At 38.9% G+C, this 15,986-nt stretch overlaps 2 protein-coding genes across 6 annotated transcripts in view; one reads left to right on the top strand and one right to left on the bottom strand.

Annotated features, from left to right (window-relative positions):
- CDK17 (cyclin dependent kinase 17) overlaps positions 1-3,415 on the top strand; it is a 191,804-nt gene extending 188,389 nt beyond the window's left edge. For all 3 annotated transcript variants that reach the window (XM_030214340.1, XM_030214338.1, XM_030214339.1), the window contains one exon: positions 242-3,415. In XM_030214340.1, the coding sequence (XP_030070200.1) occupies positions 242-279 (38 nt within the window). In that variant the 3' untranslated portion in view covers positions 280-3,415. The remainder of the gene's footprint in view (positions 1-241) is intronic.
- Positions 3,416-8,844: 5,429 nt separating this feature from the next.
- Positions 8,845-15,986, bottom strand: part of ELK3 (ETS transcription factor ELK3) — a 77,553-nt gene continuing 70,411 nt past the window's right edge. For 2 of the 3 annotated variants that reach the window (XM_030214343.1, XM_030214341.1), the window contains exon 5: positions 8,845-11,913. In XM_030214343.1, the coding sequence (XP_030070203.1) occupies positions 11,812-11,913 (102 nt within the window). In that variant the 3' untranslated portion in view covers positions 8,845-11,811. The remainder of the gene's footprint in view (positions 11,914-15,986) is intronic. The other variant, XM_030214342.1, reaches the window with a different exon arrangement.

The raw sequence follows: 15,986 nt of genomic DNA, 5'->3' as shown, positions 1-15,986 counted from the left end.
ACCAAAATATGGGGGGGGGGAGGGGGGTTCCTGGTTTGAAAATGGCCATGTTTGCTACTGGGTTTATGGACGTTTTCTGCAAAACATCCAAAATTGTACTTAGACGTCATATCAAAAATGCTGCTCCACTTGTATTATAAATGTCATAAGAGTGAATGTACTGCAGTATACAAAGTGTAAATCCATGAGTCTTTGAACAGATTTACAGCAGACATTTTATTTTATTTTTTTTGCATCTTAGGACATGGGAAGAACAGAAGACAAAGCATGCTCTTCTAACTGTTTCTAGCACCAGTCCAAGCCTTGTATTACCAAGGACACTGATCTGAATGCAATTATTACTTCTGGTGGACTTCAACTGTCTATTTTGTCTACACTGTCCTATTTACAGTGGAGTCTTTTTATTTCCAACCTGCAGATTATGTATTTTATATTCGTTGTCACAGTGTGACAAAATTTTGTACAGTTGGTTTTAAGGTCTCCTCTGCCGTTAGAGCCAGTAGGTTACAGTTGGTGGTGTAACTGTAGCTGCAATTTTTGTGCAGGACTGAGAAACACAGTGCATTATTTATTGCAGATTCATTGCTGCTAAAGAACTACTGTCTGTTTAATGCAAGAAACAGTTGAATGCTTGAAGAAATTGCAGTGACGTTTATAATATGTGAATGCATCTGTTTCTCCTGATGAATTTTAGTGTAGTTTAATTTTGTTTTGTTTATTTTTCTTTAAATCAGGGGAACACTTGTGAGCTGTGCCCCACATGGAATACAAATCCCTGAAAAGCTGGTTGAAATGATAACGTTGAAGTCTTACCTGCAGCTCACAGCCACGCAGAGTGAAATTCCTATTGGAATTATCACTGCTGTAAATAAGTTCATGGGATCAGCTATTTCATGGTACCTTTAAATAGGAAGTGAGGTCACCGCAGATGAAATTCCAAGGGACTTTGACATAAGTGGCCTCTTTTGGACCAGAATTTTATTAGTGACTTTTGCCTTGAATCAAGTGAAAACATTCATGGATTGATGGCAGCCATGGTTAAGCTCACATTTTTTCCTTTTTTTTATTTGTTGTTTGTTTTTTTTGTTTTGTTTTTTAATCCCAGAAGTTTCTTCCTTTTGCTTTTAGATTTCCAGCTCAATCAAAACTGGCCTCCGCTGGGTTAGGATGCCATAAATCTTCAGGTTGTCTGATATATTTTTCCCCAAAATGTTATGTCCACCTCATTGTTCAAGCTATTACAGTGCCAGTGCTTGGCCAAGAGCCATAAATTGTGGCTCCCTCAGAAATCTAGTTAGCATGGACCCTAAGTTTTGCTGCTAGGTATCACTGTTGAATGATGGCAGATACTCTCTCCTCCTTGGCCCGAGGATGCTACCTCAGCAGCATCCCCAATCAGCAGAAGCCTGGCCCAGGAGTTAAGCAACGGTCTTGTACACAGCCACTGAGTCAACTCTGTTTTCAATTTAAAGATAAGTTTTCAGACCACAAGGGGCACAGATTCACCAGTTTTTCCTTCTGAACTGTAATGATTCCTGGAATGTAAACTTTGCTATGCTTAACAGTTAAAATGGATGGACCATTTTTTGACACACTTGTCAATTTTCCAAAATGCTCATATCTGCAAACTCTGCAGACAGCATTTACTAGTGCACCTTGCATCAGTTTTCAAAGCGACAGTATGTGTTTTCTTTTGAAACTAGGCAAAGAAAAAGTACTCAAACACATCTGTGCCTGCTTTTTGTGTGGGTATTTTAATGAGTAAAAGTGCATACTTTGAAAATTGTAAAGTATGTGCATAATTCCAAACTGCGCACCAACCTCACCCCATTCCAACTGTAATGGTGGTGTGTGTGTAATTTTGGAGGTCATTTTGCAAAGCTTGCATGGAATTTGCATATGTGCGTATGCCTTATGCAAGTAAACCTCAGTTTTTAGAAAAGCCACTACTTACGTATATCTGCAGCATGCAGTTTTGAAGGGGAACATGGCTGGTGGGACCAAAATGTTTGCACTTGTGTCTGATTTTGCAATGATAATACAGCCATACCTTAAAACAAATTTAGACATCAGCATTTACACCTACTCTTACCAGTATGTCGGCAAAATGCTCATTTGGACCTGGAGTTTTATATAAGTGATTGAAGGAACAAATGTACTTACCTCTCTGGTGTTTAAAATTACAAGTTTTATTTAGCTCACCTTATTAATTGGCTCTTCCTGGATGCCCGGTTTGTAAAATCTGGTACTTATACATGTAGGTTGCAAAATTGGCACTTAGGTTTTCAAAGCCCCTAGTGTTGCTTCTCCCTTTTTGAATGTGTTCCTCTTGAAAATAACTGTCCTGTTGTACATGCTGCAAACTACCCGTGTATTAACCACATCTTTGTATGTATTTTACAAAAGGCTGCACATTCAATGAGTCTCGCAAGAAAGTTCAATCGACAGACGAGTCATGTGACAAGGCTGAATCCATAGCCGCCACCTTGATACACAGAAACCAATGCAAATTATTGGTCCACGCCAAGCCACTCATAGGCACTCCTTATTTCTAATGAGTGTGTGCAATTATTTTGGGTGACTCAATATGGTGGCAAGCTCCACCTACTGGCTTCAGGCCAGATAATGGACCAAGCATACTTTCGCCGTCTCCTGTCAATTAAACCTCCTTGGAGCTTCTTGTAAAATATTTGTGCCGGTCCAGACATAGACATTCCTTTTCTTACCTAGATAACCAATACAAGATTAGCTTTTTACCTACATATAGGGTGGGAAGTTTTCGAAAAGGTGGTTTCCACGAGTAAAATGCAGTTTTTTCAACAGAAATGTTTTTGAAAATTATTAGCACCTAAGCTCTGAAGGCACATAGATGCGTGTGTTGTACCTGTTCTCTAAAGGTAGCACATGTGAGGTTTTAAATTACATCACTGGAGAGTAGGTCCACACATAATAGACTTGCTCTGAGGCAGATGTAATTACGTGCATGTATGTACCAATAGGAATTGGTGCATGTTTAGAAAATATGCACATAAATGTAAATTCCAGCCCTGTTCCACCCATTCTCTGCCTCTGAGAACACCCATGTATATACTGTGTAAAAATAGCTGCTATGATTTATATAAAAGCCTACTTGAGCACATAGAATGTTTTATGTACTCAAGTTGCTTATAAAATTCACCCCATGAGGGTAATTTCATAGCACAGCTCCTAAAGTATTATCAATTTACAGCATCTATTCCTGTTTTTATCAAGGCAGCATAAATGCCTGTGTGCCTTTATAAGATAAGCATGAATGCATATGCATTTTCACACCTTAATCTGAGGCAGGTGTAAGGTGGAAATGTGTGGTGTTTGTGTATTTTATAAAATACACTAGTAAAAAAGGCCCGTTTCTGGAGCAAATGAAACGGGCGCTAGCAAGGTTTTCCTCCCCCACCCCTTTGTCATTGTGAAGCCACTGACGCCATTGCTCCGCACCTCATCAACGCACCTTCATCACCTTCTTCGTTCTGAAGCCACTGACACCATTGCTCCGCCCTCGATGTGTGACGCCATTGCTCCGCCCTCGACATGTTTGACGCGAGGGCGGGGCCCAGAGACTTGGTGATTTCGGTGGCTTCACCACCACGAACCCTTCATGAAGGAAGTGACGTCAGTGGCTTGGCTTCAGTGATGTCAGTGTCTTCAGAACGTTGAGGGTGAGTTTTATTGTATAGATATATATATTGCAGCTCTGCTCCTGGTATGCCCAAACATTGGGAGCACCTACAGGTGGTATAATAACCACACATATTCTTGTCAGTACATATTTGTACACATGTATATCCCACACAACTTCACAAGAGCCACTTTTTGCATATAAAGCATATCTTATAAAATCATAGAAGTGTATATATGGCACACTGCAAGATTTTACCTCTTTTACCTGAAATTTGTATTCCTAGGGGTGAAATTTGGGCAGAGCTGCGGTGTACAGATGTATTGATAAGATACGTACATAGATGACTAGAGCGGACATACATTTACATCATCTTCAGAGCAGGTGTAGTTATGTGCAAGAGAGTTTTTGTGCTGCTAGAGGTAATCTGTAGGACCTATTTTGTAAAGGCACTTTGAGGTCACAAACAAAAGCAAAGGGAGTGGAAAAGTCCTTCCACAGCAAACAAGCGAGCAACAAACAGGGTGGAGGGATGTTCCAAAGAGCGAACCGGAATCAATAATCTTTCAGAGGGTTTATTCTCAAACAGTCACGTAAAAACCTGGACCTGACACTGGTATGCTCAACTCTTTGCTGCTGGAGGCCTCTACAACTAAATACTTCATTTAAAAGGTTTACACCATATTGGTTTACCAAATACGAGGTAACCTCTCCAGTCATCATGGTCACACATTTTTAGAGTTGTGACCCTTGAAGAAGGCATAACAGCCGAAACACGGACAATGCCGGATCCAGGCTTTTATGTGATTGTTTAAGGAGAATAAACCCTCTGGACGATTATTGATTCCTGTTTATTCTTTGGAACATCCCTCCACCCTGTTTGTTGCAGGCCAATCATACAGATTTCATCATAGGTCCGTCGCTATTATATTATTGTAATTCAGAAGTGATTCAAATCCACCAGTAACTTGTGATTATCAATTTTTCAAAGACATCTTTTAATCAGATTTAGTTACAGATTTATCTTATGAAGTAATAGGAGACTCATACTCCAGTGTCACATTGTTGCACAATTCTGTGGCAGGGAGGTCTCCTTAAAGCCCATCTTCATACTCTTTGTTCAGATATTTCACGTTACGTGACCATAACATGAATGTCTGAATGAAGATTGGACCTATGATGGAATGGATTGGCATTAGTATCCCCTGTGATATATATCTAAGTGGAAATAACCCTCTGATGGTCCTATATATATATATATATATTTAGATATTATATGTAGTGGGAGTCTTTCTTGCAGTACCTTTATAAACTAGGCATAAAGCAGATGTCTATTGGCATTTCACATAGGTGCCCTGTTAATGACATTATCCTCATAGGATGTAATTGTATAAAAGGGACACATATGTTGGAAAAAGATTCCTATTTTATGCCTAGTTTACAAAGGCTATATAGGTACCTATGTACCTTTATAAAATAGGCTTCCAGAACTAGCTTACAGAAATTTTCACCTGTTCCAAAGATGGTGTAAATATGTGTATCTATTCTGTATTCTCCGTCCAAAGTACATTTCTGGAAAGCTCTGTGCAAGGGGTGTGTGTATAAATATTTGAGTACATGTGCAGAACACGTGCAAACATTTACACCTGGTTCTGGGAATCAGTTTAAGAAGAGCACACAGGCTTCTAATGTAGCCTTTATAATAAGTATCCTTTTGCAAAATTTACCCCCATAGGAGGTATTTTTAGGAATCATATTTGTGTGTGTTGCCTCTTATAAAATACCCACTGGCATAAAATTACACGTCATGTACTATTGCTGATGGGCATGTACAGTGGTGGAGTGTGGCCAGAGTTCACAAGTAACTGTATAGATTATAAAATACACTAATTTGCATACATATTTGAATAATCTAGATGCAGACAATTACACCAGTTCAAGAACAGGTTGTAACCGTGCACCTGTAAGTTACGCATGATTTCTTTATAAAGACACTTTAGGTGCCTATATGTTGTTATAAAATAGTGCTTAAGCAGGCACCAACCTGCACTATTAAACCAGGTGCCCTGCTATAAAGTTCTATAACAGTAGGCACGTTAATTTCATGTGTAGAATACTAGTGTAACAGGGAAAAGTTGGGCACAAGTACTTAGCCAGCCTTAGAGCTGGTGTAAATGTTCATCTAAATTGCTGAAATGTGTGTAAATTCTAGTATTCTATCATTTTACTTTGTAACTATGTGCCCACCTTCCAACTATGTGCTATTGCATTTAGTGCCACAGTGAATATGCATGAGAGAGATTTGCATGCCCTACCTCCATTGTATGCAGATTTATGTCTTGTATATTTATTGTGGACAATCCTGAAAGCCTGACTGGCTAGGTGTGTCCTGAGGACTGAGTAGAGAACCCCTGACCTAGATTTAATAAAAGTTGCCCAAATTTCCACATGGATCCCAGATCCATGCTCAGATTAATTAGTGAGCTGTTAATCAATTATTAATTGGCACTAATTAGGATCTGTATGGATCTGTCTATGCACTGTATTCTATAACACTGTGTGCCTAAATTGTTTTTGCACACAACGCGAAAGGGGTGTGGCCAGGGGAGGGGCATGGTCAGGGACATCCCCAACGTTTAGGCACAGTGTTAACAGAATAGGGGCATTTATGCACCCAGCTGTCATGCAGCATTTACACCAGGCTTTAGCAGGCATAAGTCCTTACGCCTAAAGCCGGATGTGGGAATCCGCGCTAAACGCTGTTCTATAAAGGTTGCTTAGAGCTGAGCGACCTTTATAGAATTGGCACAGATTTTCACACTACCTGACTTTGGACGCCATTTTTAACATTCCTTCCTTAATGTCTAAACCTTGAATATTGCTGAATAATTCCACAGAGCTGGTTGATAGAAGAACATGACTGGAAAGCTGATAATTGCTAATTATATTTTATATTTTCTCTGTGTGCCAGAGAATGGCCTTTTCTAGTAACTGCGAAGTATAACTTTGCTAATTGTTTTCTTGGGACATCTTGAATATAGATATTTGCACATTATGCTGATCTTCCTAATACAGTCACTTATTTTGCTAGCTTTTATTTTAGGAAATGAATAGCAAAAAGATTTTACCCATTATTTTCAATTTTGAAAGAGCAAGTGATTTTATTTTACAGTAATTCCCTTGGGAAGATGAATGATTGGAGCAACGGTTGATATTAACCTTAAATATATTGTGTATGACAAGTTTCTTAAAAAGTACTTACAGCATAAGCATGTTAAATTTAAAATGTACCAGTGAAAGCCACAAAACTGGCTGCAATTTTATTCTCTCTAAGTTCAGATGATGCTGGGAATATGAAAGCCAAAATCACAATAGTATACCTTTCTTTACAAATTGGCTTTAGTATCCTGTCACAGCAGCCTGTTTGGCTGAGAGTGATCGTGCTGATCTCAGTGCAACTGGATTAGAATATCCTGATGTCATATTGGTTATTGAATGTCTAGGATGCTTTTGAATTTGTGAAGTCTCCCATTAGACCGGAACTCAATGTTCTGCATTGATGATGTACATGGCTCTCAGGGCCTCCATGCTCTTATTTTCAGATGCTTCTGTAACAGTATACTTTTTACACCCAAAGAACCCTATTTTTTATAGTTATAAATATTTTTCATGTGTTACCGAGGACAGCAGTTGGCAATTGGATATTACTGGGTTTCCTAAGAGGAGAGAGAAGTGAAAATGCAGCTAGATTTTTAAATCCACCTTTCCACTTCATGGCGGCATTAAGATACCCAAAACTGTACACTTCTAAGTGCAGCTGTACTTTTTGAAGCTGCTTGTCCTAACTTCAAAACTTTAGTTATCATACACAATAATCTCCCATAACTAAAATTCTTGTCTTGACGTATGGTTTATTTCTAATTTTAAGAATATATATTTTTTTTAAACATGTCTTGCTCCACTCTGCAAATACCATGACAAAGAGCTTTTCTTACCAGTAAAATTTACAGCTAAAATGAGCAGCTGTTTCACGAAACCTGGGAACAAATCTCTACCTTTTGGGGGGAAGGGGGGGGGGGTTCTTGCAGCTTACTGGATTCATTGCACTATTCACATGAGACCAGCTGATAAGATACATGTTTGTAATTCATAAGATTTCACCACATAATGGAAACCTTTTGAGTACAGTGACATAGAGTTGCTTGGGTTTCGTGGATTTCCCCTCCAAGTCTTAAATGCTATTGTTACGGGTCAAAGAAAACAGGTCATAACTATTTTTCTGCATTTCAGTATCATAAGTACACATCTGGTGATGGCTATGGTATTTTGTAAGCCTTTGTGTTCCACCTGTATAGGCTGTTTTAGTGCATTGTTATAATACTGTAAATCTTAATTGATATATTTTGTCAGTCCTTGGCTGATATATCATGGGAAACTTTCATGACTAGCTTGTCTTCCCCCCCCCCCCCCCCCCCCCCCCGATATTCACTGTAAAAATATTCAAGGGTCCCTACCTTTTCTGTTCAGTATATCTTGTGGTTTATTGTTATTTAACAGTATTAAGTGAAACAAAGAATTTTTTTGTGTTTTGGGGGGAGTTTTTTTTTTGTATATTTTATTTTTAACTTTATTTGTGAATAGTAATTGTGGCATGTTTGGGGACATTCTGTTAATATTTTTCATTAATGATTGAAAAATTTTAATTGGGACTTTTTATTTTGTTAGAAGAAACAGATTTGTCGATAAACAAATATTGGGCCACTTTGGCTTTGTGGGATTTTGCATTCTGGTTTTAGGTGATGAAAACAAACCAACTCAGCTGCCATGTAGTCCTAACAAACTGCTGTTAATTTCTAACTGACAAACTTGTATTAATATTGTACTTTTGGAAGTATGACTATGATGTGGAATTCCTTGGTTTTGTTCTGAAGATTTTAGTAACAAAAGAAATGTTCCATGATTTGGTGTGCAGCATTTGTTTATTCCAGTGGGAGAAAATAGCTAAATCTTCCTTAGCCAGAAGAAAGATCTGAAGTTAAAAAGCATTTGCTGTGCTTGTGTCTGAAGTGAATTATGGGATAACCACACAATTTTAGAGGGAAGTCACCAAAATCTTTATAGGTTTCCCCAACATCTTTTTAAACAAGAGTAATACCATGATTCTAAGACCCCACCACCCCCACCCCTTTTTGCATACATGGAGGAAAAAAACACTCAATTCTAAGATGCACCTCATTTTGCAAAAGTGAAAAATATGGTAACTACCATAAACATGCAGAAGAAAAAGCACAAATAGATTTATTTACAATTACTGGTAGCTATGTAGAAGGAATATGAAATTAGGCCGCATGATTTCAAATTTTGGACCTCTATTCTAAGACACCATCAAATGTAAGCCACACTTTCTTTCCATGGACGTTAAAACTGGCAAAATGGTGTGTCTTAGAATTGAGAAAATAGGGTAGTTGAAAGAATCCATCAGTATCAGTCAAAACAACTGATAATTTGGTAAAAGGAAAGGTTCCTCATGGTCTAAAACAAACAAAAATGTACTTGGTGGTTGTGGCAGTTCTGCGAATTGCTATGTAAAGGGACCTGGGATTGATTTCCAGCTCATGTCAGCTGGGGATACTGGTATAAATCTAGCTCTCATTACTTTCTATACATCAGCATCCTTCAAAGAATTTTAATAATTTTCCTGTGTTGTTAACACTCGCTTCCCATTATAAAACATTACTCGGTGTGTCTCCTACAGACACAGGAGGAACATAAGAAAAGCCATGCTGAGTTGCATTATATCTATCAAGCCCAGCATCTTGTCTCTAGCAGTGGCCAGTCTGGACCACAAGTACTCAGCAGATCCCAAATACCACACACTATTTTTCCCAGCAGGAGAGATCTGGATTTCAATTAGCGACCGTACAATTCAGCTAAAATTTAAGTTAGCAGGAGAACCTTTTGCCAGGTTGCTCATATACTTCCCTGTAATTCTTTACCTGTCTCTTAGGCATGTTCATTCCACTCATATCTTTAATCTCTCTCATATGGAGGTTATATTATAAATAATTTTCCAAATGGGAAATGGCTCTTACAAAATTGGATGAGTGTATTCAACTTTACAAGAGTGCGTGTACTTTTATCTAGTCTCTGTGCAGACATTCCCAGGGTGAAGCAGAGGTGGTGGCATGATTGTATCCACACATTTAGACCTGCCTCAGAGCAGGTGTACATTCGTGTTAGAGCATTTTCTGTGCTATTGCAAATTATGATAGGAGCCGGTTTTATAAAAGCATTTAAGTACCTATGGAGGCCTTTTATAAAATAGACTTGTTTTAGATCATTTTTTTATAGGAACTCTGTTTATAAAATTACCCCCAATACTGTCACACCACATACATGCACATCATCTGGCATCTAATCAAAACAGCATAGACAGGAGGATAAATATCCATAGTACTATATAGATTTCAAAATATATGTACATATATTATGCTGCTTTGATCCTTCTTGAGCAGAGATGGGCCATCACCATCCTTGAGGGGCACAACCCATTCATGTTTTTAAGATTTCCACAATGAATATGCATGAGATTGATTTGCATGTACTGTGCTGTTTCTATTATATGCAGATAGTTCTCATGCATATTGATTGCGGAAATCTTGAAAACCCAACTGGGTTATGGCCCTCAAGGACCGTGGTTGCCCACTCCTGTTGTAGACCCATGCTTTCTTTCAGAATGCTAATCTACCCCCTAATGTGCTACTTTTCATGCCCATAGAGAATTAAAATAACCCCTTTTCTGCTGTGTGTGGGGGACAGCATTAGTTACAATGGAGTTGAGTGGTTTTAAGATAGAAAGATGCTGTATACAGTGATTTTGGTTGTAGGGTCCTCTTGTGGAGGAAAATGGTGTCTTGCCTGAAAACATTTGTAGCCCAACTATAATCTGTTCGTTTTACAGGTTGCTGTGCTGATAGCAATGGGCAAAACCAGGAAACTTATGCTATTGCATGTTTAGCGGCCATTTTTCTGTCTCTTATTTTTTTTTTTAATAATTTAGCACAGGATTTGGAATTGAACTCTGCTATTGTCATATCTTCAGTTCAACAGACCAAAGCAAAATGCAGTTATACTGTAAAACACCTCAATTTGTAAGCATGCTCTATATTTCCTCATTCATGTTTGTTTTATTAATCAGAATATAATACAATCTCTGCCTTGATCTCCAATATGTCACATAGAAACACTATGTACAGAGGTGACCAACAAACAAAACAAATGTTAACCCTGGCATGAGAAATATTGCTGGTTGATGCGTCCAAACAATGGCAAGTCTCCAAAACTGCAAGACTTGATTTTTCTCTCTAGATGTTCTAACAAAGAGCAGAAAGCATGTCCCTTATTTCCTGAATAGATATCACTGGATGTTGTCGTGGAATGATTACACCACCACAAATTTTAAGTTTTTGGGAACAAAACAAACCCCCAAAATATTTATTGCTTGGCTTTCAGCTCAGCAATGTGGGATAAGTAGTTTCTCACTACAAAAGTACTAAATACAAAGCTGCTTGAATACAGTGTTGGCCATAAGTGCTTGGGTTGGGAGGGAGACGAGAATAAGGCGACACTATCATAGAGTTGGTTGATTCTAGCATGGTCTTCTATCAGTTTTGACCTAATACTAGCAATACACGTAGTTTATAAAACTTTATGCATAAACAAGGCACAGCCGGTTATAGTTATCTTAAGCATAAGTGCATAAGATACAGGGAAGAAATATTGTTTAAAAAAAAGAAAGCGTCACATCCATAATTAGGTACATTGCAAGACTTTAAAAAAACAAAACAATAGTACAAGACCATAAACAGTGTTCAACACTGACAGGTATGATCGTAAGGAAAAAAAGTGAAAAACTCATTTGTTACAAACCTAATTCTGAGGGGTGTATATGTGTATACACGTATCTACATCTACCTATCTATAGATAGATAGAAGCAGGGGTTTTTTTTATAATAAAAAGATAACATGATCTAGTATATTCATATAATGAAAAGTGCAGTCTGAAATAATGATGGCATTTGCCCAGCAGTCATCTATGAACAGAAGAAATGCCAGCACCTGCTGGTGGACTGTTAAGCCAGCGAGTCCCTTCATTAGGATTTCTGGGTGTTTGAAGAGAGCAGAACGGGAGAGGCGGCTCTGTCCAAACTGGGAATCGGCAGAGGTAGGTGCCCATTCAGAAGACTCGGAAACTGCTAGGATGGAACCAAAAAAAAAGAATAAAAGCTGTGACTTTTCCAGAATGAATATTCACAATCCTATATTTGCGTATTTCAAAAGCTACACTCTATTAACAAAGTAATTTTCTTCTTTAAGAATATGCTTAGTTTTATGAACACTATATCTCTCTTCTCTACTATTCCCAATGTCTCTGTAACTATGAACTTTACTAGACTACAACATCACTTTGTACTTGTTTCTCTACCGGAGTTGGTGAACGTCTTCACCGTACTATGTAAGCCACATTGAGCCTGCAAATAGGTGGGAAAATGTGGGATACAGATGCAATAAATAAGGTAAGTTCAAAATGTTGTCGGTGAACACAACGGTAATTCTGTTAATTTACTAATGCAAAATGGGGGAAGGAAAGGGATTCAGAGTGAAATATATTTGCTACAAGTAACTTTTTGAATTTATGTAAAACTGGGATTAGAGAACAAATAATTATTTTGTTAATGATTCACTCAATCCTATGCCTCTCTTCACAGGAGCCAACTGTGGGGGGGGGTGCTTGAGCACCACCAATATTGAACAAACTCCTTGACTGCCAAGGGGAGGGGGTTATTTCTGTTGGGTTTAGCACCTACAATCAATTTTGAGATGTTAACTCCTATGACTCTCTTATTTCTATGATATCTTAAGTATTGTCTAAAGGAGTTGCCGTTAGTCTGTAGCCAGCACAGATCTTGGGTAAACTTGCAATAGTCTGCTGTCTGCAGTAAACAGGTTGAGCAGAATGTGAAGCTTCATTACTGTGGTAAGAAGGAAAACTGAAAAGTCAAGGTGTAATGAAATTGCTTACTACTAGCTTTCTTAGCAAAGATGGTTAATGGTTTTTTCTTTTTCCATTTTTTTTTCCAGGATTTAGCTCATACCTTTTCAGTAGTAGCTCAGGCTAACTAACATTCAAGTACAGGAGTTATTTCCCTGTCCCCAAAGGGCTTCAATCTGTTGTACCAGAGGTAATAGAGAGTTAAAGGTGGTCTTTTACTTAGGCACACTAGCATGTTTAGTTCGTGCTAGACGTTAGCAACATCCGTATATTCCTATGGACGTCACTAACGTAATGTGCCCTGAATATTAGCGTGCGTTAAAAACACTAGCGCACCTTAGTAAAAGAGGCCCTAAGTAACTTGCCCATAGCCATAGGCAACAAACCAAAAGAGTAGGGTGACAGGGTTGTTACTTCCAATGACCACAGGAGAGATGATAAAATTCCGATATGTAATATTTATTAGGAATATACCAAAATGACTTGACACAGCGGCCGTGTTTTGGCACCTCAGCGCCTGCCTGCCGCAGGAGTCTGAGAAATCCATATAAATAATATAAGAACATAAATGAAAACATAAATATTATGAATGAAAATGTGATTAAAATATTGCATAAAACAATGGCATAACATATAGGGAAAGAGAAATGTACTTATTTGTACCTGGGGCAATGGAGGGTTAAGTGACTTGCTCAGAGTTACAAGGAGCTGCAGTGGGAATCAAACCCAGTGCCACAGGATCAAAGTCCACTGCACTAACCACTAGGCTGCTACTCCACATTAAAAATACATAAACGTTTGAAAATATAAAACATATGATAATGGGCCAGACCCAGTATGTAATAGAAGAAATTGTTGCCAAATTAGTTACATTTTCTAAAATGCAGGGAAAAAATGTCAGCTTATACATTATTCATACCTCTGTGCTTATTTACTCCTTTGCTAATGGTTCCTTCACATAACGTTTTTGGAACACTGTTTACTTCTGGGGTTACCATACTCAAGCTGCACAGGGTTCTAGTATATGAATACGTACCACTTTTTCAGGTCTGTGCATTTCCCCAGGTTTACGATGCTCTGATTTTGTCTAAACTGTTTCATGTGGTTTATATATCAGAGCCATGATTGTTCAGCCCTGATATTTTGTGTCTATGTGATTTTTTTACTCTAAACTACATAAATGTACATATGCTGTTTTAATACTACCTCCTTTTTAGAAAATGTGAATTAAAGCTGATCCTCATACTAAATATTTTTCACATTTTTTACCTGCATTTTAGACAATTTGACTAATTTGGTAACAATTTCTCCTATTACACACTTATTTTGGCCCATGTATTTTTAACATGCATATGGTATGCCATTGTTTTACAGAACATTTTTATCACATTTTTGTGCATAATATGTATTTCTCAGACTCCTGAGGCAGGCGCTGAGGTGCTGAAACAGCTGCTGTGTCGAGTCATTTTGGTGTCTTCCTTAAAAATGCAAGAAAAGAACACAGCGAAGGTGTTAAGCTGGATGACGCCAAACAAACTTCTACTGGACTTGTGTCGAGTCTAGTTTTTTTTTAAGAATAAACTCTTGCTGTGAACTTTTTTCTGAGTCCAGTAGAAGTTTGTTTGGCATCATCCATCTTGTCACCTTCACTGTGTTCTTTCCTTAAAAATGCTACATAACAGAATTTGTCTCCCCTGTGCTCTTTGGAAGTGCCAACCCTTCTCCTCTGCTCTTTGGTTTACTTGCTATGATTGTTCCTTCACTTGCCTGTGGTTTCTCCTCTTGAAACAGCTGCAGTGAGCAATAGTGTTATTTGAACCCTACCTTCCTTAATTCTTAGCCCACTGAGCCTCTCTTGTTTGTATGAGATCCAGTTTACCCAGACATATAGATCAATTTTACATTCTATTGTTGCCATGGCAGCTCAATACTGGATAAGCACATACCCAGTAAGCCTATGTCTAGGGTCCTGCAAGGTTAAGGAGCACCGCCTCTGCTTGACTGCCTATATAATAAGTTCAGTTCATTTAGTCTCTATGCTGTTCCTCTGTTATGCACTTGGCTTTTCCTAATGCTCCACATTTGTTTAAGTGAACTTAGGTGGCCACATTGCCCATATAATTCTCACTGTACAAAAGAAAGCCCCCCCCCCCCCCAAAAAAAAAAAAATGTTGTACTGACTGGCATTTCCAGAGCATCTTAATCCATCATTGCGAGAGCTAAAATGATGGAAATATTGAGGGTAGTGCTTATCTGAGTAGGGGCCATGCCTACCTTGATAAATGCCACTCAAGGAGGATTGATTACAGGAGGTGGCATGAGCCTATCTGGCCCATTATGTGAGTTGAAGCCACTGGTGGAGCTTGTTGCCCTATCAGTTAAATTGTATGGGTGTACCAAGATGGCGACAGCTGCATTTGGGAAAATAAAAACCACCTTCAAGGGAGACTGGTTTCAGCCTTGTGACATCATGCCATCTCCTGTTATCTAACCAGCTTGGTGCTACTTGCTGGGGCCAGCTATGGCTTGTCAGTGCCATTATCTGGCTAATGCTGAAAATGTGACTGCCCCAGCACTATGCTGGAGTTAAGGCAGAGCCAGAAGTTACCTGTTTAGCAGTAATCTTTAGTCCAGCAACCAGGTAAAGTGGATAAAGTGAGGCTAGCAAAAAGGCTGCCCTAACTTTCTCCAGGTGTGTGAGGGAGTGAGTGGTATAGTGGCAGCTGTCAATGGGAACACTCAGTGGAGGCTGTAGTTTAGCTACCTTATGGGAGGTGGTGCTAAACCTGCCATGTCAGAGGCTGAAGCACAGCTAATGTAGCATAGGAGTGTTAGGCTGTCTGGCCAAGAAGGCAGAGTTCAGCCTAAGGAGGTTTGATAACAGGTATGATGTCACAAGGCTGAAGCTGGTCTCCAAGCCGCCATCTTGGTACACCCAAAACAATGAATATGATAGGGTGAGAAGATCTGCCTACTGGTTTCAGCCCACTTGATGGGCTGGATAGGCTCATGCTGTCTCCTGTTATCAAACCAGCAGGCAGTAAAAGCCCAATGGCAGAACAACTGAGAGGCCCAAGGTGCCCTGCAGTGTAGGTCTCCCCTGCTTCTGTATAAGCTACCAGAACCTCATTAAGATAGGCTAAGCTTTAACTTTTGCTTTACAATAATTATGTCCTTACGGGCTAGCTGGAGCCAGACCTGGGTTGTGCAACCCTGCAAGTAGTTGTATGTACTGTGCACTTGAGGTCTGTCAGCTACAGAACTGTGTGAACTTTG

This window comes from Microcaecilia unicolor, chromosome 9, assembly GCF_901765095.1.
Source record: "Microcaecilia unicolor chromosome 9, aMicUni1.1, whole genome shotgun sequence".
NCBI lineage: Eukaryota > Metazoa > Chordata > Amphibia > Gymnophiona > Siphonopidae > Microcaecilia > Microcaecilia unicolor.
This window is presented reverse-complemented; position numbering and strand designations above follow the sequence as displayed.